The 26,119-nt window shown below is 40.9% G+C and overlaps 2 protein-coding genes across 3 annotated transcripts in view; one reads left to right on the forward strand and one right to left on the reverse strand.

Annotated features, from left to right (window-relative positions):
• Positions 1-4,235, forward strand: part of IGFBP7 (insulin like growth factor binding protein 7) — a 70,020-nt gene extending 65,785 nt beyond the window's left edge. The window contains exons 3-5 of the mRNA XM_080664837.1: positions 1,779-1,895; positions 2,492-2,618; positions 3,925-4,235. Of these exons, the coding sequence (XP_080520963.1) occupies positions 1,779-1,895; positions 2,492-2,618; positions 3,925-3,944 (264 nt within the window). The 3' untranslated portion in view covers positions 3,945-4,235. The remainder of the gene's footprint in view (positions 1-1,778; positions 1,896-2,491; positions 2,619-3,924) is intronic.
• Positions 4,093-26,119, reverse strand: part of POLR2B (RNA polymerase II subunit B) — a 49,734-nt gene continuing 27,707 nt past the window's right edge. For both annotated transcript variants that reach the window (XM_080664801.1, XM_080664802.1), the window contains exons 15-26: positions 21,629-21,783; positions 20,135-20,333; positions 19,653-19,821; positions 12,012-12,108; positions 10,893-10,987; positions 9,285-9,535; positions 9,115-9,204; positions 8,760-8,867; positions 7,921-8,034; positions 7,112-7,272; positions 4,854-5,049; positions 4,093-4,361 (exon numbers count right to left, since the gene is read on the reverse strand). In XM_080664801.1, the coding sequence (XP_080520927.1) occupies positions 4,272-4,361; positions 4,854-5,049; positions 7,112-7,272; positions 7,921-8,034; positions 8,760-8,867; positions 9,115-9,204; positions 9,285-9,535; positions 10,893-10,987; positions 12,012-12,108; positions 19,653-19,821; positions 20,135-20,333; positions 21,629-21,783 (1,725 nt within the window). In that variant the 3' untranslated portion in view covers positions 4,093-4,271. The remainder of the gene's footprint in view (positions 4,362-4,853; positions 5,050-7,111; positions 7,273-7,920; positions 8,035-8,759; positions 8,868-9,114; positions 9,205-9,284; positions 9,536-10,892; positions 10,988-12,011; positions 12,109-19,652; positions 19,822-20,134; positions 20,334-21,628; positions 21,784-26,119) is intronic.

Consider the following 26,119-nt stretch of genomic DNA (forward strand, 5'->3'; position numbering starts at 1 on the left):
CCTTGCTTGTTGGAGGCTACTGGTTTGTTGGGGGGCGGGGGGGGGAGGGCGGGGGGGAGAGAGGCAGAGGAACAATATTTCCAAAGAATGTCCATACAAAGCTCTGCAGTGCTCTAGGGATTACACAGTGGAAGCCAGGGTGACCCAAGTGTCCAAGGCGTGTGACCTATTGACAAATCCAGCAGAATAATTTCTCCAGCCCTTTCTCTGCCCCTCCCCAGCTAACGTACACATACCAGGGGAATAAATCTGCCCGGGAAATCTTTTCCTTTAAGCTTCCGGGATTGTGTGGGGCAGATCCCATGGGCTTCCTTAGGGCTTGTCAACTGGGGGAAGGGGGTTGGGGGACAGGAAAAAATAATTTTCTACAAACTTGCCAGAAACAAGCAAAAATGCAGCTGCTAGGCTCTGCTGATTTCCCTCTGCCTTCGTGTAACTTGCCACATGGGTGGCATAAAGCAGTTGTTTCAACCTGCAGATCATGAACCACCAGTGAGTTCTGAGTGTAATGTAGGAATCACAGCCAGCATTTTCTTAAAAAATAGGACAGGAAATATCTTAAGGCATCACATTTAGTAAAGGCATCATTTCCTAAAACCTTCCTTTTGTATGTTCCACGTCACAGTGCAAAATGTATTTCTTACTTTGGGCCATATCAATTCACTTTAAAAGTCATGACTTAAATAATTAAACCGGACTTTTGTTTTCTCCCCACTGTCCTTGTAACCAAACTTCTGAGAATACAGGCTTTCTATGCATTCCCATGTCCAACTCCACTCTAAAGCACAGAACTGGTTTGGGGGTATAAGTGAGTATTAGAATACTGAGGTTCAAAGGTGGCATGTCTTTCATGCTCAAGGATTCTTAGCAACACCTGAACTAACAGGACACACCTTCTCTCCAGACACCAGGTGACAGCAACACTTCTATAGTGGTCACAGCCTGACGAGTGGTCTGTGATTTCCTGATCAGTAGTTATCTTGTGATGTTAACCCGCAACCTAGGTATGTGCCCTGACTGGGAATCGAACCCTCAATCTTTTGGTTCATGGGATGACACTCTAAAACAACTGAGCCACCCGACCTAGGCCATAGTTTGCCTTCATAAAAAAGGGGGAAAGTTAAGACAGTGTTTACTATTGGCCTCAAACCAATTTCTTAACCCATCCTGAATCTCATGATACACACAGGGATAGGCAGTAAGTTTTGTCATGAGAATGACATAGGCATTTGACAGACGTTTTTGTTCTCAGGACTTTAGTAAATATTTGATGAACCCTTAGCCCTCAAAACAAAGAAGTGGTATTTAACTCAACCTAGTGTTTCATTGATGAGGCTGTTGCATAAAGAACCCCTGGCATCTGGGCTCCTGCAGAAGATCCCAAGCATCAAACCTACCTAGCACCGGGTGATACCATTTGCCACTCAAACACGTCTTGGCAAGCAAGAAAAGGCCCAGCACAGAGAAGCAGGATTTATAAGGGCTTGTGTAAATGATGGTGTCCAGTGGCAGGAGTGTGATGTGTATTCCCCAAGCATGCAGAAAAATATATTAATACATACAAGGTTATATAATTTAAAATATAGGGAGGGAAACTGACAGGAAGAAATATGAGGATCTATATTTTATGTACCTGTTCAGAAAAAGTATTATGAAAATTGCTAGTTTTAATCGAGTTAAAAAGTCTGATGTACTCCTTGTGCCATTATAGAAATGTGGCCACTTCCAAGTTGATGATTCAGGACAGAGAATGCAGACTACTTCCCTCTTTTTTGCAGGTAAAAAAGGACGATAATAGATTTCACAGGACAGAACTCTTGCCTGGTGACCGGGACAACCTGGCCATTCAGACCCGAGGTGGCCCAGAAAAGCATGAAGTAACTGGTTGGGTGCTGGTGAGTAGCAGGAGCTGACAAGGCTCTCGTTGTTGGAATTAGACACAGCAGGCCTGGCAGAGACGCCCGGTGCACTGCCCGACTGGAAGCACTCACACGGAGCTGCCGCTCCACTTCCAGACGCAGCTGAGAACAGCTAAAGTTCATGGGATGTTTGGAAATGACCAACAAATAAGAACTAATTTTTTTTCTCTACTTCAAAGCAAAATTCTCACAGACCTGATCCACGCATTAAGTACTTTAAACAAGTACTGATTAATAGTTATTTTACTTGACCTTTGATAGTTGTAGATACTCACTGTGTAGTACTGAGATCACCCACCCTATCAAGGTCTTCCTCCAACTGCTGTGTGCACCTCTCCAGTTGTTAACCTCTGCAATGTGACCGAAAGTTGTCGGTAACATTTCCTCAGCATCTCCCCAGCAGACCAAATCCAGTAGTTGTGTAATTCTCATAGGACGGGACTAGCACTATTTCTAACAGTATCTTTGCTGTGAATTCCCTAGTCATCTTAGAAAACAAAACGACTTCGTTGAGACCACTAGAAAAAGAGAGGACCAGCATAGAGGCACTAAAGATTCTTTTCCATTCACAGCTATCTCCACTCAGTAAGGAAGATGCTGGAGAATATGAATGCCATGCATCCAACTCCCAAGGACAAGCTTCAGCATCAGCAAAAATTACAGTGGTAGACAGCTTACATGAAATACCAGTGACTAAAGGTAAGTACTAATCTCAAGGCCACTTAAGGACTAGTGCTTTTGCTTAATGAAGAACAGAACCAAGTTAGAAAGTATCCGACAGCCCTTAATGAAATTCTGTAATGTCAGGAATCCACAGGGGCATTAAGTGTGTAATCAAAATGTAGAGCACACAGCTCCAGAAGTACATCCGGGCGGTTGATGGAATGCTGTTATTATAGTAGACTCAGATGCTTTCACCTTATACATGAGACAAAAACTCAAACTTGACTGTGGGATGGCTTATATTTCCCATGACTATCTATCCACATGGCATTTTTCCTTGGTGTTGTGACTATTATATTAAATTCCCATTTAAAAGGAAATGATTGTGGGTCCTTCCCTTTGAGCTCGTTATTTAAAAAAGCCAGAAAGGAGAGTATATTGGCAAGTACCCAACTCTGTTCTGCTTCTATCCACTCTCGTGTCAAAGCTTCCTCTTAAGCACCCATCCTAGTAGTATCAGAATGATACTACTTTACATGTATACAGTTCTATTAGACTGATGTCTAGATTGGCTTTTCCTTAAGCCAAAAATAAGGACAAAATTTATTATCAGCATTTGTCAAACCATTCCTCTGTGTGGATCACTCATCTGTGGTATGAAAGGAAGAAATACCAAGTAAAGATGTTTGATCAGATTCTCTTCAGCCAAGATGTGTGAAGCCAGGAGATGAAACAGAGAGAGCTAAGAGCCATGTGTTTGAGTCTCAGCTCTGCCGCTAATTATTCCACTTTAAATTGTGAATGACAGTTGGATGACAAAGGAATGGTCCTTAGCCTCTCTGGATCTCAACTTGCTGGTTTGTGAAATGTGCTCTGCCAGTTCTATAAAGTCCATCTCTTGCCCTGGCTGGTTCGACTCAGTGAATAGAGCGTCGGTCGGCCTTCGGACTGGAGGGTCCCGGGTTTGATTCTTGTCAAGGGCACATGCCCGGGTTGCGGGCTCAATCCCCAGTAGGGGGCGTGCAGGAGGCAGCCAATCAATGATTCTCTCTCATCATTGATGTTTCTACCTCTCTCTCCCTCTCACTTCCTCTCTGAAATCAATAAAAATAAAAAAAAGTCCATCTCTTACACACAGACCAATACAACAAAATTGCCTTCCACATTTAAAATTGTATAGCTCAAATTCTAAAGAGCACTCCACCATCTATCATCTATACAATTACATATCCTTTATCCCCCACATTTTAACATCATTTATTTGGAAACACTAAGCTACCTAAAAATTAGAAAGTCAACCATGTACATATATGTAACTAATTTTTTTCTTTTTTTTAAACAGGTGAAAGTGCCAAGCTATAAACCTGAAGAATATATTAGTCTGCATAGCTAAACGTAGTCATGGATAACTACTACCCCGTTCTTGCCTAATAACCAGTTTTTTTTTCATCCAGTCCACTAATGCCTTAGTTATTATATTTACCGACTTTACATAAAGATAACACATCAAGACTATCTACAAAAATTTATTACCTATTTACAGAAGAAATGCATGCATATCATCAAACAAAACAAATAAAATGCTTTTTCTCACAATGTAACACATATTTGTTATTTTTAAAAGCCATATCATAAAAATAAGACACAAAAGGTATTTATAAGTGTCTTGTTGAGAATCTTTTGAAAGAGCTAAACACTCATCATTCGAGGTGCAATACTCATAGACATAAGCTCCTGAAACAACAGTTTGCATGCATAAGGCATTCGCACCAAAGAAATCTGAAAGAAAGAGAAAAAAAGTAGTTAGCAAAGTTATACTGAAATGAGCCTACTTCCTTACCCCAGAAAAAGGTAGACTTGGTGCTGAAGATGATGAACAAATGGAGAGGCTAATACAACTCATTCTACTAACTTGGCCCAAGGTGATTCTTTCTCCTAACAGGCTTTGGTATTTGACCCTTTCTGCCAGACATAAGCACCCTCCTTAAGTAAAAGGCTTTTAAAAACCCACTTTTAAAAAGTTCTTGTACAAGGCCTTTTCTGAAAAAAATGAACAGCTTAGTAATATTAACACAGTAAAGTTTAAACTGATTTTTAGAAAAAAAATCAAAATTTTTTTTTCTCATTTAAAACTAGGAATCTTACAGAGGCATGCTATTTAAAATTGTGAAAATGCCAATCTGTCCCCATCACACTAAATCTGCCTGGGTAATTAGCCCAACATGGTTATATCCTAAACAGTTAACAACTGGCCAGAAAGTCTATACGCACCTGGGTTTTATTCCGACAGCCCCTGCATTCATACGTATGGGTCCTGGTGTTAGCAATAGCCATTATTCCACAAAGATTGCAAACATGAACCTGATATGGATCTGATGCCTCAAACAGTCTTTCCCTTAAAAACTGGGCTGCTCCATGGGCAATCTGACAGTCTCGTTCCATTTCTCCAAAACGCAGGCCACCATCCCTGTTAAGAGAAAAACAGATTATTTTGTATTATTTTCTACTAGAGGCCTGGTGCACAAAATTCGTGCACAGGTAGGGTCCCTAGGCCTGGCCGGAGATCAGGGCCGATCAGGTTCCCCACCTCTCCGCCTCCTCCTTCCCTAGCCACCCACGCACCTCCCCACACTGTTTATCCCGCCTTCCCCTTCCCTCACTCCCTCAGCGCCCCACCATCACCACTGGTCACCCGCCATGTTCTGCACCACCCCATGGTGGTCAGCGCACATCATAGCAAGCGAACGAGCTCCCATTCTCCTGGTTGAACTCCTGAGGGGGCACTTTGCATATTAGCCTTTTATATATATATATATAGATAGACAGATAGCAACAGCACCGTGACTAATGGCATAGGTAAAGTATGACATTAGTGAAGGAGAATTAGACTAATTTGTATATACTAGCATTTTTTCTACATGGGGGGAAGCAGAGAAATCTACCAACTATTTAATGTGCATTAGAAGGTCCCAACATAGAGTAAGCACATTAGATTCTCACATATAGCATATACTAGTGGCCCAGTGCACGAATTTGTGCACAATGAAATTAATTAGAAGAAATGTTTTAACAACGCTATTCGCCCTTTATTATAGAATTGTCAACCAAATTCACGATCGACAATGACAGATAGAAACACAAGCATGTGAATGGCGCAAGAGCTTTATATGTATCACGCATGTGCGAGTCAACTTAGCCTTATATATAGAATAAACTTGCTTAATTAGACCTGCTTTTCTGATGTAGCTAAACTTTTTCCAGCCCAATGAAGCACCCCAACTTCTCTTTCAGGTAATTGTCAGCAACACAGCAGTAAATATCAACACAAAGCACATTATTATTGCAGATCATGCAGAGCGAACAAATGGTAAAATAATTAACTGCAGCAGTGTTTGCCTATATTCTGCGCAGTGAGAAAACCTGAAGTCATTTTCAAGGTCCACCATTTCTTACTTCTTTTCAGTCAGGTCAAGTTTCTAAGCTTCCTAAATCTCCATTTTCCAGCTAATGGAAAGAAAATAGGATTTCACCGAGTCTCCTATCTACCTACTCCAGGACTTCTGTGAGGATCAAATGAGATGAGGCACGGGAAAACACTTCATAGACATCTGGTTACAATGTAAAATGTTTGCACCTGGCTATAAAGCAAAGTTGTCTTCCTGGGCTGAAGAAACTCCAAGGAGGCTAGTTGCTAGGGAAAGAAAGCTGGGCGTTGCTACGTGACATCATTACCCGGAGCCTATAGCCACTGTTTCTGGGCTGGGCTGGGCTGGGCTGTGGGCCACATTTTGCGCCATGGGGTCTCGGCAGCATCAGCTGTGATTTGGTGGGCTGTCACTCCAGGGTGGTGACGGGGCCTGTATCCCACTTGGGGGAAGCCGAGTGTTGCTTTGTGGAAGCCAGGTCCATGGTGCCATTTCCCTGTAAATGGCCAGTGCACGTCATGGCAGCTCCTGCATTGAGCGTCTGCCCCCTGGTGGTCAGTGCACATCACAGTGACCAGTCGGATGAAGGGAGGGACACTTAGCATATTAGCCTTTTATATATATATAGATAATTTTTCTCATAAAATACAATGTAGTACAGAGTTGAGTCTCATCATGCTATCATTTAACTTACTAGAATTCAACTCTGTACTCAAAAATGAGTAACAAAATTTTGATTTCAATAAAGTAGCTTTTCAATGAATGAGTCTCTCGGGCAATCAAGCCTGAAATGATAAAGTGCTGCTGGCAAAAGGAGTGGAAAGAACGAGTGAATGAGAGGTTTTCCCAGCATGGGGGTGAAATAAAATGCATTGTTCAGATCACCAGAATGGTGGATGGTGATGGCTTCCTTAGTATTCTTAATACACAAAAACATGAAATCAGTTGAGTTTCTAATGTTATTACCGAAAAACAAATCACTGGTCAACTTTGAAGGATGCTAGATAACCAACTCATTAACTGGTAAATAAAGGGAAAGAAACTAACATTTATCTTGCCTTTACTATGTGAACTATGTCACTGACAATGATGCAGCTCTCTTACCGGGATCTACCCTCCATGGGCTGTCTGTTAAGGATCTGAATAGGCCCCCTAGCACGAGAATGAATCTTGTCATCCACCATATGCTTCAAACGCTGGTAATAAGTGGGGCCAATGAAAATTTGTGATGTGATTTTTCTACCAGTGAATCCATTGTACAAAACCTGAAACAGATTTTGAAGCATAGACTTAAAAATATTGAACAAGTTCAAAGAATATATGTACATATACTGTATGATTCCATCTATATAAAAATCAAAACAGAAAAAATAATCTATACTGTTAGATGTCAATAGAGTGGAGCAGGGGAGCTAGTTACTAGAGGGAAACACAAGAGGGGGTATCTATGCATAAAAGAGTTCTGGTCATTTAATTTTCAGGATGTGGAGGCCAGTCACATGGGTATGTTCACTTTGTGAAAATTCACCAAGCTATACATTTATAATTTGTACACATATTTGAAGTATATACTTCAATAAAAGGTTTAAATTCTTTAAGAATGAAACTACACAGATACAGCCATTCAATGGAATAAAATGTAAGCATACAAAAGAATAAGGGCCTGGCCAGTGTGGCTCACTGGCTGAGTGTCGACCTATGAACCCGGAGGTCACGGTTTTATGCCAGGGTTGCAGGCTTGATTCCCAGTAAGGGGCATGCAGGAGGCAGCCAATCAATGATCCTCTTTCATTATTGATGTTTCTATCTCTCTCTCCTCTCCCTTCCTCTCTGAAATAAAAAAATATATATATGTTTAAAAAAAAAAGAATGAAACTACGCACATACAAAAAAATACATAAGCACAAACATACCTCATTTCCTCTGAGATGGTAGCCATAATCAGACAAAAGGTTAGAAATCTTCTGCACATTAACGGCATCATTAAATGGAGTGGCATCACCAATTTCACCTTTGTTAGCTGAAACCTTTACCAAAAAAAGTAATCTTTAAAAGGCTGCTTCCTTCTATTTTCCCTTAGAAAGCTGTATCAAAAATATATTCAATTAAAAAAAATCATTCTGAACTTTAAAAAAATCTGTTATGGAAAGCTATAATATCATAGGTTCATTTTATTAACATAGTGTTTATAACTAATTTACCTAAAAAATAAAAACTCAATTATAACTCTTCAAATAGGAAGCTATCCATGAGCACAGTTAAAAAAAAAAAAAAAAAAGAGAGAGACTCCTAAACACTTCCTATGGCTCAAGGAAAATACATTTTAATGCCCTAAAACCAAGTCCTCTACTTGTTAGGCTGCAGCCATTCTACCCTAACAAGATACTTAAAAACAGAAAAACCTCCACCAAAAGAGGCACACACAGCTAATAATATAGCTATAAATTTAAGTTCTCAATGAACTAACCACCAATGAGTTAACTCTTATCTATAGAAAAGAACCAGTAAAAAGGGTAATCTATATATATATACTGCTTTGATACAGTAAACTTTATAAAAATTCTAACTTAGCCATAACTGCAAATTTTTGCGAAAAAAGGCATAATTAATCATAAACAATTTGTGATTTGTTATGATTATGCCACATTAGCTTTTTCCAAAGTACCCTGAGTCAAATTTAAGAGAAATCACCTATCATCATTTTGGAAAGAACATCAGTTTGGAACCCATATTGTTAAAGAAAACCTCTTACCTTCCCTTGAAGACATTCAATCAAGTGACCAATTGTCATACGAGAGGGGATGGCATGGGGATTTATGATGATATCTGGGGTGATTCCTTCGCAAGTGAAAGGCATATCCTATAAATGAATTTTTTAAAAAAATCTTAAACTTAAATCTCTTAGCTATGGAACAAGAACTGATCCCTCTTATCTGAACTTTTCTGGGTCCTAAATTCTGTTCAATACAGTATGTTCATATACTTATTCAACACTAAAATTAAAAGTCAAGCCTTTACCACCTTTGGGCTCTTAAGTTAAATCATTTGATTGATAAAATGTTCAACAAAACTCTGTGTTAGGAGTTAGGCAGATAAAAAATACCTACCTCTTGTCTATACTGAATACCACAAGTACCCTTTTGACCATGTCGACTGGCAAATTTGTCTCCAATCTGTGGAATTCTAACAGAGCGTACCTGAATTCATACAAAAGTAGGTTAGTTAAGTCAATCTGGTTTATTTTCCATAAATAGCGATATGACAAAGCTATACTCACCCTTATTTTGCAAAATTTATATCCTTCCTGATTGAGAGTTACCATAACCTGATCCACAATGCCTGTCTCACTAGTCCTGAGAAAAGTGCTACAGTCTCTCTTGGTATAGCGTCTATTAGTGCTCTCCAGTTCATCTTCATTTTCAGGCAGGGTGACTGTTTTGCCTATAATAACATCATCTCCCGATACACGGACCCCTGGAGCTATCAGACCATCATCATCCAGCTTGTCATATATGGCATGCCTCATACCTAAAAAGAAACAGACATGGCATTTCTAGAATGGTACTACCACATAGAAAAGTATTTAAAATGTCGCATAATCCTCTCCACAAAGATTAATAACCAAATACATAAATCAATTCTAAGTCTGAGAAGTTAAAAGGAATCTCTCTAACACACCATGACCATCCTATATAATGAAAGGCTAATATGCAAATAGACCGAACAGCGGAACAACCGAACAACCACTCGCTATGACATGCATTGACCACCAGGGGACAGACACTCCAACCAGTAGGTTAGCTTGCTGCTGGGGTCTGGCCGATTGGGACTGAACGAGACAGGCCCCAGAGCCCTCCCGCGTCCCTCCCCGGCTCCAATCGTACACCAATGGGATCTCTCGGCCTGGTCTGCGCCCTCGCGCAATCCAGGACCCCTTGGGGTATGTCGGAGAGTTTGTTTCGGCCCAATCCTGCAGGCCAGGCTGAGGGACCCCACTCATGCACGAAATTTGTGCACCGGGCCCTCTAGTTCCAAATATTATAAACTATTCTGAACTCTATAAAGCACTAGACTGAGCACTGGAAAATCAAATTCTCCATCTGTTGGGTGACTTTGGATAAGTGTGTTGCCATCTTCTGACCTCCATATTACATGAGAAAATATCTATGGCCTCTACACACATCCTCCCACAGAAATTTTCAATGCTATCTTATGTAAATCGGGACACCAATTCACTATTATATAGAACCATCCCAGGAAACGGAGTAATAGGAAGATGCCTAGGGAAACAAAACCCACTGTACTTCATGCAATACTATTAGAAGTCAAAATTGAAGCAAAGATACCTCATTTCCCTAGGACATTCTATCCATAATACCATATACATATTTTTAGGTGTCCATGAAAATAATAACTAGAAAAGAAGTTTGAGTTTTTAGGGGGGAAAAAAACAAAACGGTAGGTATCCTCTCATTTATTTGTTAAATGTATACAAATACTGTGACTAGACAAATATGGTCACACCATAATGTGAAGAGAGGCGTTCCCATGCCAATACATAAACCGAGGGACAGGACACACACAGTACAAGTGAAAATGAAGCTGAGGTGTGCCCCATGATATCACACAACCTCTCTGATTTCCAAATACCCTCCTCAAAGCAGAATCTACCAGGATAGAAGAACTTATACCAAGCCCACTCCTAGGTACAAAATATTTTGGCAAACACACATTTTCTTAAATATGAATTCTAAGAATGACATAAAAACATATTCCCACACAGCAAAAAATTAAAGGGGGGTAACAAAAACCCCAGAAAAAGTAATTAGGAAAACCATGCAAAGTTAACTTTGAATTCCATAATTTAAATGCCAGTATCACTTACCCTGGCATGTTTCACGTGTAGGCTTCTCAAAAACTTCTTCTTGGTCAAATCCTTTTTGAGACTCCTGTTCTTTGTATGATCGATAGAAAACAGACCTAAAAAACACATAGTTCTGAAGGTAACTTCTATTTTCCTCTAATAATAGAACTTAGAATATACCAATAATTTTTACTTAATTGATATTTGGAAAATAATCTAAGTCATGAATCGAGGGTAAGAGTTATTTATTTAACTATATTAAGGGTCAAAGTGAAGTCCTAAATGCTGTCACATGGGTCATACATGTAGCACTTGACCCATAACCTGAACACAGTTGGAATTATATGTGAGAACAGGAAGGACCTAATGTCACTAAGTCCATCCTCCTATCCAAAATAAGAATCCTTCCATAGGACCTCCAGAGATGGTCACCCAGGATCTGTTCCAGTAGTTAAAATGAGAAGTCTGTGACATATTAAGCTGTAATTTCCACCCTCTGGTCCTATGCTCTCTCTGAAACCACACAGAAAGAAAAAAATCCATCCTCTTCTAAATTCCCAGTTTTTTAACCAATCTTCATATGACGTGGACTTGAAATTGCTTGTTAATAAAATTAACAGCATAATAGAAAAGAAGATGGAAAAGAAAACACATAATAATTTTAACAGTTATTTATGGTCCTAAGATTATAGGTTTATTTTTACTTATTAGATGTTTCTATTATATCTAAATGCAAACATGTTATTTGCTTACAAAAGGGGTGAGGGTGGGGTCAAAATATTAGCATCTGAAAATCCTGAGATGCAGGAAGCAGTGTCTTCAGTAGTTCATGACCATCAACCAGGCCGTCTGCTTTCTGGAGTAAGGCATTAATTTCACACACAAAACTCTATACAGGCATCCACACAACAGCATGTGCCTGCCAGATTGCCACTAAGCTTCATGAATTAAGGCAAAAGATTAGGTCTCTTACAGAAAAATTTATCTGCTGTCAGATCAAAATTTCTTCCAGCTGACCTTCAAAATCACCAAAAAGTTTGAACATATAGAAGTCAAACCTATTTTTAGATAAGTTTTTTTTTATTAAAATATTAGTATTTCCACTGTATCTGTGTTTGACAACTTTTATAAATAGCTGACCTGAAAAAGCCTCGGTCTACAGCTGAACGATTCATGATAACAGAGTCTTCTTGATTATATCCAGTGTATGATGCAATGGCCACAATTGAGTTGATACCTGTGGTGCATTGAAGAAATACACTAAAGCATCATCTGGGAAACAAAGAAAAATTGCCCCTTTCTTTTACATCAATTTTATTTCACCATATTTGCCACAAATATTTTCACCATGGTAACTGTCAAAGTCCACTCCTGGAATAGCAATCTGTGAGCAACCACTCTTATGGCTTAACATTTAACACAAGCAAACCCTAAGAGCGGTCATTCCCAATGTATCCTTACTGATAATTAGTGATTATACATGTAAGTTACCTCAGATTTATAAAGTAACTCCCCAAACCAAGCTTCATGATTCTCACAGTAACCCTGTGCCATAAACAAGGTACTGTTATTATTCTCATTATCAGAAAGCACTAATTAAGTAATTTATGTGTGATCCAAGTTAAAAAGCAGTAAGCTGATTTCTGGTTTTAGGTTTGAACCTGGTACTACTTCTTTCCAGCGCTACTCTGCTCCTACATCCTCCCTACACCACAAAAAAAAGTGGTATTATATCTTAGCCACCACAATCTTACTTTTAAGTTGCTGCTGCCAAGCCTACTTTTGATGAGTCTGTAAAAAAACAAGTAATCAAGAAGGAAAAAAGTTGGAAACACACTAGATTACAATATAAGGAATGATTATTCAGTGTGAGTGAAGTTTCAATTAACATAATCCACATATTAGTGAATCATGAGATTTTCCAAAAATGAAAATACACTCTAAAGCTATCTATAATAATAAAAGGGTAATATGCTAATTAGTCCGGACCTCTTACAGACGTCATTCCAGACATCCTTCCTGAAAAAGCCGGGGCCAGAGGGAAGCCGGCCCGGGGTCCCAGGTGCCTGCGGGGGTCCTGAATGCCTGTGGGCGGTCCGAGGGAAGCCGGCCCAGGTCCCAGGTGCCTGCCAGCAGCTGGAGGAAGGAAGCAGCCTGGGTCCCGGGTGCCTGCCAGTGGCCAGAGGGAAGCCCGGGTCCCAGGTGCCGGAGTGAAGCCGGTGCCAGGGGAAGGAAGGCCTACTCTTGCATGAATTTTCGTGCATCAGGCCTCTAGTAGTTAACATAATATCGTGACTTAAATATTTCAAATATGGAATACAAACTATGACCACAGAATATAAAGAACCCAAAATCTGGATGACCAGATGTTCTGCTTATCTGAATTTTGAATAATAAATCTTTTATATTTGCTTCCTTAAAGCTAAATTCAATTTTCAAACAACCTACCCTTCATAGAAAGACATACCATTCATTTACTCCTTTATGTGTTCAGCAGGAATGTAAGTTTAAACAAGTGGAGTGCAGGTAAAGGGGTGGCAGTGCTGCTGGTCTGGGTCTGGGACACTTTAGACACACTCCTCCAAGTCTCTAATTCCCAACCCAAACTAGAAACAGATTTGGAGAAAGATATATGCAAAGGGCAGGTCCCTCCTCCCTAACAACTACATTTGCTCCTCAAAAGCTCTGGCTGCTATGCCACAGAAAGCTTTCTACCGGCTGTTTTAAACACACTGGCCCAAGGTAGCTGATTCCAGTTAGTTTTTAACCTGAATTCCTTCCTAACATTTAAAAAGTAAATACACACAAAAGCTTAGATTTCAAACTTTACTTGAAAGATCAGCTCTGATCAGATCACTGGGTCTGCACATACACATCACAACCACAGCTGAAGCTTAATAGGGCTAAACCCAATAGAAAGGCAAAACCTCTCTCCACTCACCTACTACTCACCAATCCGGCTTAACCTTGTACAAATTTGAGATTGCAAACCCATTTAACAGATAACACTAAATACTTGTGCTAAATATAATCTTGTCTGCTCTCTAAGGAAAAAGGATCACAGAAACAAGAGTACATTTGTTATTCTGAGAGCAATAGCTTGGTGTATTTACACTGGGAGCAGAAAAACATAGAATCCTCTGCTCAGGGAGGAAGCGGGAGTGAAATTCTCCAAGAGAAGAGTAGTGTCAGGGAAATTGAGCCTTTCCTGGGAAAGGCCAGAGATAAAGCTCCCAGGAGCAGGCAGTCAAGAAGAGATCAGAAAAGTCAAATAGTCACTTCTCAGGTGCGCAATAAAAACTCCTCTTGAAATCTAAATTATTTCCTCCTCTAAGAACTATTTATTAACATCACGTTAGTCATCATCCTTTTGTATGCATTCTTTGGGAGAGCTAGAATAATTTTAAGTTTCACACCGTCAAGCAGCATAACGTAGGATTCTGGAGGCGAGGGTTCCTAAAAAGAATTGCGAATTTTCAGAAATCTCGGGGTCTGGGTAGAAATGATGTGATCCTAGGAGATATGTGGCACTTGTGAAACATGGCATGGGAAGACTTCCCCAGCACGTCCCCACGTTTCCATGGAGCACTTCTATGGCCCACTCTTCTCCAGGTATGCAGCCTATAGGTGCTCAACTGTCTTGGCCCTTGTGAGGCTTTTCTGCCTCTAGCGTGACAATCCCTAGATTGCCTGCATAGGCCACATCTACTACAGCCCAGGAGGCAACATCCTCCATCCTACAACCTTTATCGATGGTATTTAGGCAGGAATGAGAGATCAGCTAAGTTTAGCTAAAAACAGTGAGCTTCTGAATTATGTATCCAATAATTTTTCTTCGCTTAAAAGTCCAAAATCAGGAAGCAATGTAGTGAAGAGGAAAGAGCATAAGAAAGGGAGATGGCGAGGAGCGGGGGTTCAAGTCAAGGCCACATCTGGTCAAAAAGGAAAAAAATAAGCCAGTTTAAATTCTGGATTTATATATTTAAGTGATGCAACTGTAGACAAATAACCTTTCTGATCCTGTCTCCACATTTGTAAAACAGAGATGACATAACCACTACTATTACCAATTAACTAACATTTATTCCTCCCTTACTGCTAGGCACTAAGCTACGAGTTTCAAGTGGATTTAACCATTAAATCATCCCCAAAGCTTTATAATGTAGGTACTATTATCATTTTCATTTTGCAGGTGAAGAAACACCACAAAGCTTTTATGATGCTTAGAAATAACATGTGTAAAAGCACCCTGGGTGGTGTTTCACACAAACTGAATGCTCAATAAATATTAATAACTTTGTTAAAAATATCTGTCAGCTCAAGGACTATATACATTTGAAATCTGGGATTGCAACCCACCTGCCAGCCAAGTTCAAACACTTCCTGCCACTTTGTTCTCACCCACTTCAAGCCTCAGCTCTAAGTCCCGACCCACTTTAAGTCAAGGTGAACTTGTCACAAGGATCTCTGCTCCCAGAAGATATAAATCAAGATAACAGTATTCTACAGGAATAGGAATGATACTAATCAAAAAGACATTCCTGCCCTAGCCGGTTTGGCTCAGTGGATAGAGCATTGGCCTGTGGACTGAAGGGTCCCAGGTTCGATTCCAGTCAAGTGCACATGCCCAAGGTTGTGGGCTCAATCCCCAGTAGGGGGCATGCAGGCGGCAACCAATCAATGATTCTCTTGTCATTGATGTTTCTATCTCTCTCTCCCTCTGAAATCAATAAAAATATTATTTAAAAAAAAAAAAAGACATTCCTTATAATAAACAGATTGACCTATTCCCATTGGTTAGGGCTCAGAATTTAGCCACTGCCAGCTGGTGTGTTAGGCAGGGGCCAGATCCAATAATTCAGCCAGGATGGTCAGGAGATTGGATCCATCAGTACATTGAGCAAAGAAGTAAATACATTGAAGACAATAGGAGCCAGGTTTTTCACTGTCGGAGAATGCAGTCTAAAATAAACACTATGGTGTTGGATTGGGATGGGAGATACTAGTGTGAACTCATGACTCTTTGATATATCCTATATAATAAAAGGGTAATATGCAAATCGACCGAACTGCAGAGTTGGTCGCTATGACGCGCACTGACCACCAGGGGGCAGACACTCAATGCAGGAGCTGCCCCCTGGTGGTCAGTGCAATCGCACAGGGAGAGCGCTGCTCAGCCAGAAGCCAGGCTCATGGTTGGCAAGCGCAGCAGTGGTGGCGGGAGTCTCTCCTTTCTCCACAGCAGTTCCTGCATTGAGTGTCTGCCCCCTGGTGGTTCAACCAACGGCTCGCTAACTGTGAAAGGGCACAGGCTGCGCTGAGGGACCCCCTACCCTCCCCCGCCCCGTGCACGAATGTTGTGCACCAGGCCTCTAGTAGATGCCGGAAGCCAGTTCCAGCATGTCATAATTGCAAGAGTTTCATCAAAAGGTTGATGGAACTTGGGGACTTAACAAGGGCTAAGTCACATATGTTATCGCCTGTTGGAATGGCTAACGGCATTTCCCCAAACCTGAAAAAGATTTGAATAGATGATTGTTTGCTGCCACATAGCTCAGGGCATCTTAATCTACATGTTATTGCCTCCTACTGGCCAAACACCTGAACAGCCATAGGCTATTCCGCAATCTGACAATGCTTCTGTATGGAAACCCTGGCCTTTGAAGTATGTATCTCCACTTTGCCTTAGGACAAATTGTGTTAATAAAAAGCAAGGGATCCTGAGACAAGGAGAACTTAGCTCCTTTAGCTAAAGCTCCTCTGACCCCCAATGCCTTTCAAAATTATCTTTTGTCTCTGGACTCTTACTTCAGTTACACACGGCCTTTCTACATATTGCTGAACCCTTCTTAATGCTGGAACAAGAACCCCAGCAAGTAGAGATATAAAAATGAGAAAAGGCCCGGCCAGCATGGCTCAGTGGTTGAGCATCAACCTATGAACCAGGAGGACACGGTTCAATTTCCAGTCAGGGCACATGTCGGTGTTACAGGCTTGATCCCCAGTAAGGGGTGTATAGAAGACAGCCGATCAATGATTCTCTCTCATCACTGTTGTTTCTATCCCTCTTCCCCACTCCCTTCCTCTCTCTGAAATCAATAAAAACATTTTTTTTTAATAGAGAACAGGGTGTGTATGGGGGCATATGCATATATATTTTTTCCTAGTTCTGTCAGCTGGGAGAACCTAGATGACATTCTAATAACATGTAGCATACCTCACACCCAAATTCTGGTTTCTACATACTATCCTCACTAAAAGGAGAAATAGTTGAGGAAAGCACAAGCTGAGGCAAAAGGTAAAGAAGTACTTAAAGAATAATGAGGAGTTATCTTGAAGACGCTCCCACTGGAAAATCTGGAACAATTTCAGCCTTCAAATGGGAGAAATGATGGAATTAGAAAATTGCCATTTGGCAGCACTCATCATGGTAAGCTAATCGCTGAAAGCTAGACAAGGAACAGGATATTTACATTGCCTCAAAGTGTATCCTCACAAAAGACTTATTACTTACTAATACTTTATTTAACGAAAAGTGGAGAAACCTGACAGATACCATCTTGACCACATGATAAAAGTTAAAATCACTATGGGGCCTTCTGATATGATGCACTAAGAATACAGCATTGCTCCCATGCTAATTCTGCCAAAAATTCATAACCTGAATATAATTATGAGGGAAAAACAGTCAAACCCAATTTGAGAGATAATGTACAAAGTAACTTGCCTGAACTCTTCAAAGACATCAAGGACATGAGACAAGGAAAGACTAAGGAACTGTTCCAGATTAAGGAGACTAAAGAGACATGCAACTATTGCAACGCACAGTCCTAAATTGGATCCTAGACCCAAACAGGACATTAAGAGCACAAGTGGCACCATTTGCATTAGGCACTGCTGACGAGATGGGTATCAACGTTAACCACCTGATTTTGAAGACTGCAGTATGGAGTCGTCCTTGTTTTAAGAAACATACACTGAAGAATTAAAGAGTGATGTGGCTTCATGTCTACAACTTATTTTCAAATAGTTCAGAGAGGGAAAAGGGAAAGAATAAGGAAAATGTGGTAAAATGTGAACTAGGAGATCTGGATGAAGAGTATATAGGAGCTATTAGTACTAGTCTTACAACTTTTCTTTAAGTTTGAAATTATCTCAAAATAAAAGCTTTTAAAATAGATAACATGATTAAGGCATGAAATAATAAGAGAAGTAAAAGGCATATAGTTCCTACCAGCCATGCCCTCAACACTTCATCTCAGTACCAAAGAAACATTTTATTTCAAATTCAACCCTTTAGTTATATTTCTTTTCTTCTCTAGCTATAAAGAAACTAGTATCTAAATGTTGACGAAAACACAGCACTGTAAGTCCAAAGATATGAGGGTACTGTAGAAAACCTATCATTTTGTTTTTCTAGACAAGAGTAACCCCTTGTGGAGGACTTTAAAAATAAATCATTCTCTAACCTGTGAGAATCTGTTATCAAAATGTTAGATCCTTTATTGCAGTTAATAATTTAAAGTCACTACTTACAAGGCACACTTTATTAAATAAATGTTACCCCCAAAGACAAAATTCTGTTAATAATACTAACAAGACAATTGTGCCAAAGAACTATGCTATCTCCTTTGATATTCAGGACTCTCATAGCCTTAAGCTTCTCAGCACCCTTTTGCCTGTTGTCCAGTCTTCTTGAGAATCTCCTCCGGCAAACTCCTGGTACTCCTCTTTTATCAGCTACGTCTCAAAACCCCTCTCCCGATTTCCTTTCCTGGTGCCTAAAGTTCTGTCTCTGGCTGTATTCTAACTCTGAATTTAACCTCAGCAATTTCATAGTAATCTACAGTTACCATTAATAGATCAAAAACTTAACAGCTCTAGATTTACTTTCTTCAAAACCCTACTTGCAGCTCACTATTGGAAGATCATTTCTTAGATACTCTGGTAGCAACTCAAAATCAACATGTCAAAAACTGAATTTATCTTACCTCTAAAACTTCTTCCTTCTTCTCATGTGCGCCAATTTTATTAATAGTACCTATCTCTCCTTGCTCACCCAAGCCAGGAACCATCTCTTCATTGTTCCATATCCAATCAGTCAACAAGTCCTATCAAGTGTATTCTAACATGTATCACCCCTTAGTCTTTTTCATTTCTTTAGGACCTTACCATTTCTCACTTAGACCGAGGCAAAAAACTCTAAATTACCTCTGTGCTAATATTGTATCTGACTCTGATCTACTCCTCAGATGACTGCCACATGATATTCCTAAAATAAAATTCTAATTGTATTACTTCCTTGCTCAAAAAGCTCTTCATTCTCAAAATGAAATTCAACCTGCTCTCCCCCACACTGTGAGACCAAGCTTTACTCACATGCACTTATACTTCAGTCATATTAAAAGGACATGACTACTGACTGTTCCCATATCTCATGTGTTCCTGGATCTAGGCCCTGCTGAAACCTTCTCTTAAATTCAAATATCCTTTCATCAACTTTAGTCTAAAATGCTACCTTCCCCCATGAAATTGGCTCTAGACTTTCAACAAGAATACATCATTCCCTTCTTCTGTGCTACCAAAGGACCCTGTACCTCCATCATAACACTTTTGACATATCTACATTTTTATTTAATTGTGTTCATGCTTCCCACCACATTATAAATTCCATGGAAAAAGAGACTATGTCATATGCATTTTATTAACCTTCCCAAGCACCCAAAAAAGTGCCTTAAGCATGACAGGACCTTAAAAAATGTAGAACAAAACTGGACATACCCGCTGGCAGCTCTCTAAATCGTAGATATTCCATAGACCGTGTAGTCACAAGCGGTTTTTGAGGATAATAGAGAACATGGGCCAATGTATCCATACGGACGTGAAAGTTGGTGATATAAACTCCCATGGCCTGCTTACCCATAGCAGACTGATATGTGTTTCTAGGGGACTAAAGGTAGAAATGAATAGCAGAATCAATAAAAATGTAATTATTCCTAAAGGAATAGACTCTACAGGTTATGACATAAATCAGGATTGGTCAAGTTTCTGGGGGGTTTTCTGAAAGATAAGTGATAACCCTTGGGAATAATTAATTATGGCTTCTAACAGTGAAACACAAGAATAAGCATGTTAAATGCTTATTCTATAGGAGTTCACAGCCTTTCATTCAAAGGCTTTTCTTTAAAAACTACAGACTAATCTCTAACTTTTATTCTACTTCCCCCAATTCCTTCACAAATAAGTTAAAAATGGCTACCAACCTGGTTATGATCAGGAAATGGAATAATAGATGCACACACACCAAGAATCATTGATGGGTGAATCTCACAGTGTGTATATGTGGAACAATAAGCTACTTCTTTCTCTTGTAAATCATCTGGAGTCATTGCCAGCATCACTGTTTCTTCTTCTAGAGTATCAATATATTCCACTACCCCACTGGCCACAAGATCCTGCCAACTAAAAAAGAAGAATTTTCTTAATTTCTTTAATTCCTGAACTCTTTTAACTAGGCATTCTACCTAATAAAGAGTATCCCAAAAGCATAGAAGAGACTGTGGTTTCTTATTACTAGTACTAGAGGCCCAGTGCATGAATTCAGTGTGGGGTCTGGCTGGCCTAGCCCCAATCGGGCTGATCAGAGCTGGGCCTGCTGGAGGGAGGGGCCATGGGTGATTGACCAGCGTGCCCTGCCCCCGATTGGGGTTGGGGGTGCCGAATCAGGAGCCTGCAGCCTTGGGGAGGGGCCATGGGTGGTTGGCCAGCTGGCCCTGCCCCTGATCGGGATATGGGGGCCGATCGGGGTGGGGGGGCCAATCTAGGGTGGGACCGGGAGGGGGGGGAGGAGCTACAGGAGGTTGGCCAGCCAGCCCCCCCCCCTATTGGGGTGAGGCTATCAGGGGCATGCCCAGCTGGGGGGAGGGGCTGCGGGAGGTTTTCCGGCCAGCCCTGTTCCCTGTTGGGGTGGGGGTGGCGATCAGGGGCTAGCTGGGGGTAGGGGCTGCAGGTGGTTGGCAGGCTGGCCCTGCCCCTATTGGGGTGAGGGGTGTGACCAGGGGTGGGACCAGCCAGGGGGAAGGGCTGCAGACCTATAGTGGTGGAGTGGGCCGATCAGGGGCGGGGTTAGGGGGGACGGTGGGAGGGTCAGGGTTTGGCCAGCCGGCCCCGCACTTGACCAGCATGGGAGAGTCCTATGGGGGGTGGGGGGGTGAGCAGGCCCAGGGGAGGGGCTGTGGGAGGTTGGCCACCAGCCCCAGCCCCTGATCGGGCCGGTTTGCTGGCCACAGTGGGTGTCATAGCAACTGGTCATTATGGCATTACAGTTTGCTGGCTTTTTATATATATAGATAGAATATATCACTCGCCCAGCTGGCATGGCTCAGTGGTTGAGCATCAGTCTACCAGGAGGTCAGGATTCGATTCCTGGTCAGGGTACATGCCCGGGTTTCAGACTCAATCCCTAGTGTGGGCCATGCAGGAGGCAGCCGATCAATGATTCGCTCTCATCATTGACGTTTCTCTCTCTCTCCCTCTCCTTTCCTCTCTGAAATCAATAAAAAATATGTATATTTTTAAGTATCACTGCTAATGAATAGTTTCTTTTTGGGTCAATGAAAATATTCTGGAATTAGAGAGTGGTGATGATTGCACAATCTTGTGAATATTCTAAAAACCACTGAACTATATACTTGAAAATCATTAATTTTATGGTATGTGAATTGTATCTCAACTTTTTTCTCACTGCATGTACTTACCTGTAGTTGTTATATTCTCTCTCTTTCAATTGATCAATATGTCTCTTCTTCAACAGAAGCTTTTGTTTTTCCACAATCAGAAGTGGTCTACAAATACGACCTGCGTCTGTATAGATCCGAATCTCCCTCTCTCGAATATCTCTGATCATAGAAACCTAGATGTAAAAAAACAAAAGTCACATGGACTGTTATTTTCTCTATCATTAAGGCTTAGCTAAAAATACAATAAAGCTTCTAATTAATTCCTGGAGTACCCACTTGTCAAATAAAATGGACAAATCTTAATAGATTACCATTGTTTAATACATTAAAAGGCTAGGTATAATGTAAAATTTTATAAAGGATAAATATCTAACCTTGGTAATTATAGACCTGAACAACATCTGGTAATAATGTCATGCAAGATAAAGTAAAATAAAAAGCTGTTTCAGGTATTTCACAAACACTAGTAAATGACAATTTTTTATTTTGCCTCTTTGATAATCACATATACTTCACTCTGTAACCTTTCAATAACCAGCCCTGTATCACTTTGCCTTGACAATACTTTCCCAGGAATAGCATGACTCCTTCCAGTCACCTATTAAACAAATGGCTTGCAGTCTAGCCATCCAATGCAGTAGTCAATTGCTAGCCACATGTGACTAGTGAGCACGTGAAATGTGACCAATGGGAAATGATATGCTGTAAGTATAAACTACACACTGCATTTCAAAGGTAGTACCAGAAAAAAAAAAATGTAAAAACTTTTGTTAATAATATTCATTTTGAATATATGTTGAAATTTTAATGTTTTAGATGTATCAGGTCAAATAATATATTATTTAAATTATTTTCACATGTTTTTTACTTTTATTATATGGCAACTAAAAAAATTTTAAATGAATATGTAGCTCACATTATATTTCTACTGAATAGTGCTAAAAATATTTTCCTAGACAATATCAAAAATTTTCAATAAAGAACATAATAATTATTAAAAGCACTACAGAACTTGAAGTACACATACATTTATTAAAAAAATAAGTCAAAAGGAAAAAATATTTTCAAGTGAATTGCCTAAATCTAATATATATTAGTAATCTTGGAAGTCAACTATGAAATAAATTGCCAATGAGTTGAAAATGGAAACATAGATTGCTATTATTTCTCCACAAAAGTACTTTTAAAAAGTGAAATCACATCTGGATACTTTTATTAAAGAAAAGATTGGGTCTATTTAAGAAAGGAAAAGATCTGGATTACTCAGTTTAAAAACAATAGTAAAAATAATAAAAGCTTTATCAAAAAACATCAAGTTCCTCAAAACTAGAGTCAAAGCCAATAAAAAAATGTTCCAAGTCCTTAGCCCACTTCCTGTTCTTAGAAAACAATCTGAGGAGAAACATTGTGTCTATGAGCAAAACATCATGAGTGGCATTCTCAAGTCCCAGAAAAGACCTTGCTTTCAATGCACTGCCTTGAATCCTTAGAGAATTTCTAGTAGAACGTAGGTTTATTAACTTACCAGGAGGACAGAAATTGAGCGTTCCTCCCAAAGGCCAAACAGCATCTTACATTCCAAAGGAAACAGATGTTCTTTTGTAGGCATACAGAGGACTACTGACAGGAAAGCCGAACAAGCCCAATAGATGATTCAAGTTAGAAATGGGTAAAATGAGAACTTCTGGTTATCGGAAAATATGAAGGAAAAGAAAAAGTACCAGACAACTTCTAAAGTGCCTACTCCAAGGACACAGGTCCATTTATAATGTTCAACAAACTTTCAAGATCTACTATATGCCCTAGCTGGTTTGGCTCAGTGGATAGAGCGTCAGCCTATGGACTGAAGGGTCCCGGGTTCAATTCTGGTCAAAGGCACATGCAAGGGTTGCGGGCTTGAACCCCAGTAGGGGATGTGCAGGAGGCAACCAAGCAATGATTCTCTCTCACCATTGATATTTCTCTCTCTCTCCCTCTCCCTTCCTCTCTGAAAAAAAAAAATCTACTATATGTCAGGCACCATGCTCGAAGTGGAAAATAACAGTCACAGTAAGACATATTTCCTGTCTCTAAGTTAATAGTGTAGTGCTGAGTCAGACATCTTAATGTTGGGGTCAGGAAACAGCCTACAGGACAATCTGCCCTCACCTGCCATCCGTTTTTGTAAATAAAGTTTTATTCGTTCGCATTTTGTCTGTGACTGCTTTTCACTACAACAGCAGGGTTGAATACACAACAGACACTGAATTGTAAACAAAGCCTGAAATATTTAATATCTGGCCCTTTATATAAAATGTCTGTCTTAATCTAAGTCAAACTGGGAGGTCAGGTAAGGTATCCTGAAACAGATGAGTGTTAATATATATTTTGCAGAATAAGTGAGATTTACCTGAAAAAATAATAAGCAACCCTTCTCCCTTCAGCCTGTTTTTGAGGAGCCATTGGGGGACAGGGAGCAGAAATATTCCAGTTTGAAGGAATGGGCCCACTGAAAGTAAAAAGGCCTAAAACAGCATGAAGAATTTAATTTTACCTCAGAGAATACAGAAAATCTAAAGGAGGCTCTCAGCAGAAAAACATGGCATTAACAAAGCTCTCAATCATAAAAATACAGCCAATTTTGGTTCTTAGGCTTTCTCTTAGCCCTGCCTGCCCTCAAATGAAACATGCTCTTCCTGCCTTCAAGCTGTGAAAATGCCTGGGTCAAAACCTAAGGTGTCTGCCTTCTAGAGGAAAGTCTGGAGCAACAAAACTCTCTTCTCTGCTTTGCTAGGTAGAAAGATGGTCAACTATTGGCTTAAGTGTATTATAGTTTCCTTTCAAATCCACTTGCACCTAAACAGACCCCAAGGGTAGATTTGGGAGAATCAAAAGCCTGAGCCATATCCCTAATACAGTACATTAAAAGCAAAAATCCTATTTTGGAGAGTAATAAAGTACATACTGTATTTTAATGTTGTTGTTTTTTAAAAATCCATCCTATCCCAAAGCATTTCAACACCCACCTAAATATGAGAATCTATTAGAGGTGTATCACTCTTTATGAATGAACTAGGGGCCCGGTGCACAAAAATCCATGCACAGGGGTTGGGTCCCTCAGCCCAACCTGCACCCTCTCCAATCTGGGAGCCCTCTCCAACCGGGAGTTTCTGTCTGTCTTTGCAATCATATGAGCGAACTGTCTAAGACCACCAACCCAGTTTGGTTTGGTGCTCACAGAATAATAGAGCTCTTTTTTTTTTTCTTTGCTCCATTGGTGGAGATTTCCTAGAAGCTGCAGGATATCTTCCCTTTAATTTTTCCTCGACACTCTGACTTTACTTATGTCCCTCACCTTTGCTTTCCCTCCATCCCCCACCAGCAACAGTAACTTGCTCCAGGCTCACTTTGCTCTAGTGACTCGGAAATCCCGCAACACGTCTGCCACCAGAACTATAATTCCCAGCATTCCTGGTGCTCCCCGCGCTCTTGGTTTCCGCTTCTGGTCCAGGGGCTGCACAAACCAAAAGGACTGCGAACCCCAGCCGCCCCCAGGCCAGGCTGACAGACCGAACACTCCAGTGGCATCCCCGGGACCCAGGCCACTCAGCGCCGGCGCGCACATGCTGGCCACAGGCTGGACGCAGGCGGGGTCCCGGGGATACTGCCATGTCACCCCAGCAACGCAGAGGGGAGGTGGGCGTCCCACCCCAACTCTTGGCCGCTCAGTGCCTGTGTGCTGCCCACAGGCCCACCATCTTTGTTGGGTTAATTTGCATAGTCACTCCCGATTGGCTGTGGGCGTCGCAGGGGTATGATCAATTTACGTATTTGTCTATTATAAGTATAGATTTCTGGATTCAGACAAAGAATCAGACATGATTATTTCTTTTAAAAGCATTATTGTCGAGAGAAACCAAGATGGCGGCATAGGTAAACACCTAAACTGCTGCCTCGCACAATTTCAAAACTACAACTAAAAGACAGAACGGACACCATCCAGAACCACAGGAAAGCTGGCTGAGTGAAAATTCTACAACTAGAAGGGAAGAGAAAAGCTCACAGAGAATTGGAGGTACGGCAAAGGGTCTTTGTGCGCGCAGAGAGGAAGGGCGGCTGAGAGCCTGGCTGACTTTCTCTGGCAGAAGGGGGAAGGAAGCCTCCGACCGCACTGAACCCCAGTTCTGACTGCACTGAACCCCAGTTCCGGGCGAACCCCTGGGGACCCACGCTCTTACGGGGGGAGTCTGGACTCTCGGGCGGAGACTCGGGAGCCGGGGAAGGCGGAGAAGACTCGAGCTGGGAAAGGCAGAAGTCTGAAGGCGCACGCGGGCCAGTGCGCACAAAGGCTGCGGAGGTTGCCACAGGCTTTCCCTAGTGGAAGGGAGTCAGAGGATCCTGACTGCACTGAGCCCCAGTTCTGACTGCAGTGAACTCAGGGAATCAGTGAAAATGCGGGCTCAAAGAATCAGATCACAAATGAAAGAAATGGAGGAAAACAAACGACTGGATATAGAATTCAAAACCACG

This window comes from Plecotus auritus (assembly GCF_963455305.1).
Source record: "Plecotus auritus genome assembly, chromosome: 1".
NCBI lineage: Eukaryota > Metazoa > Chordata > Mammalia > Chiroptera > Vespertilionidae > Plecotus > Plecotus auritus.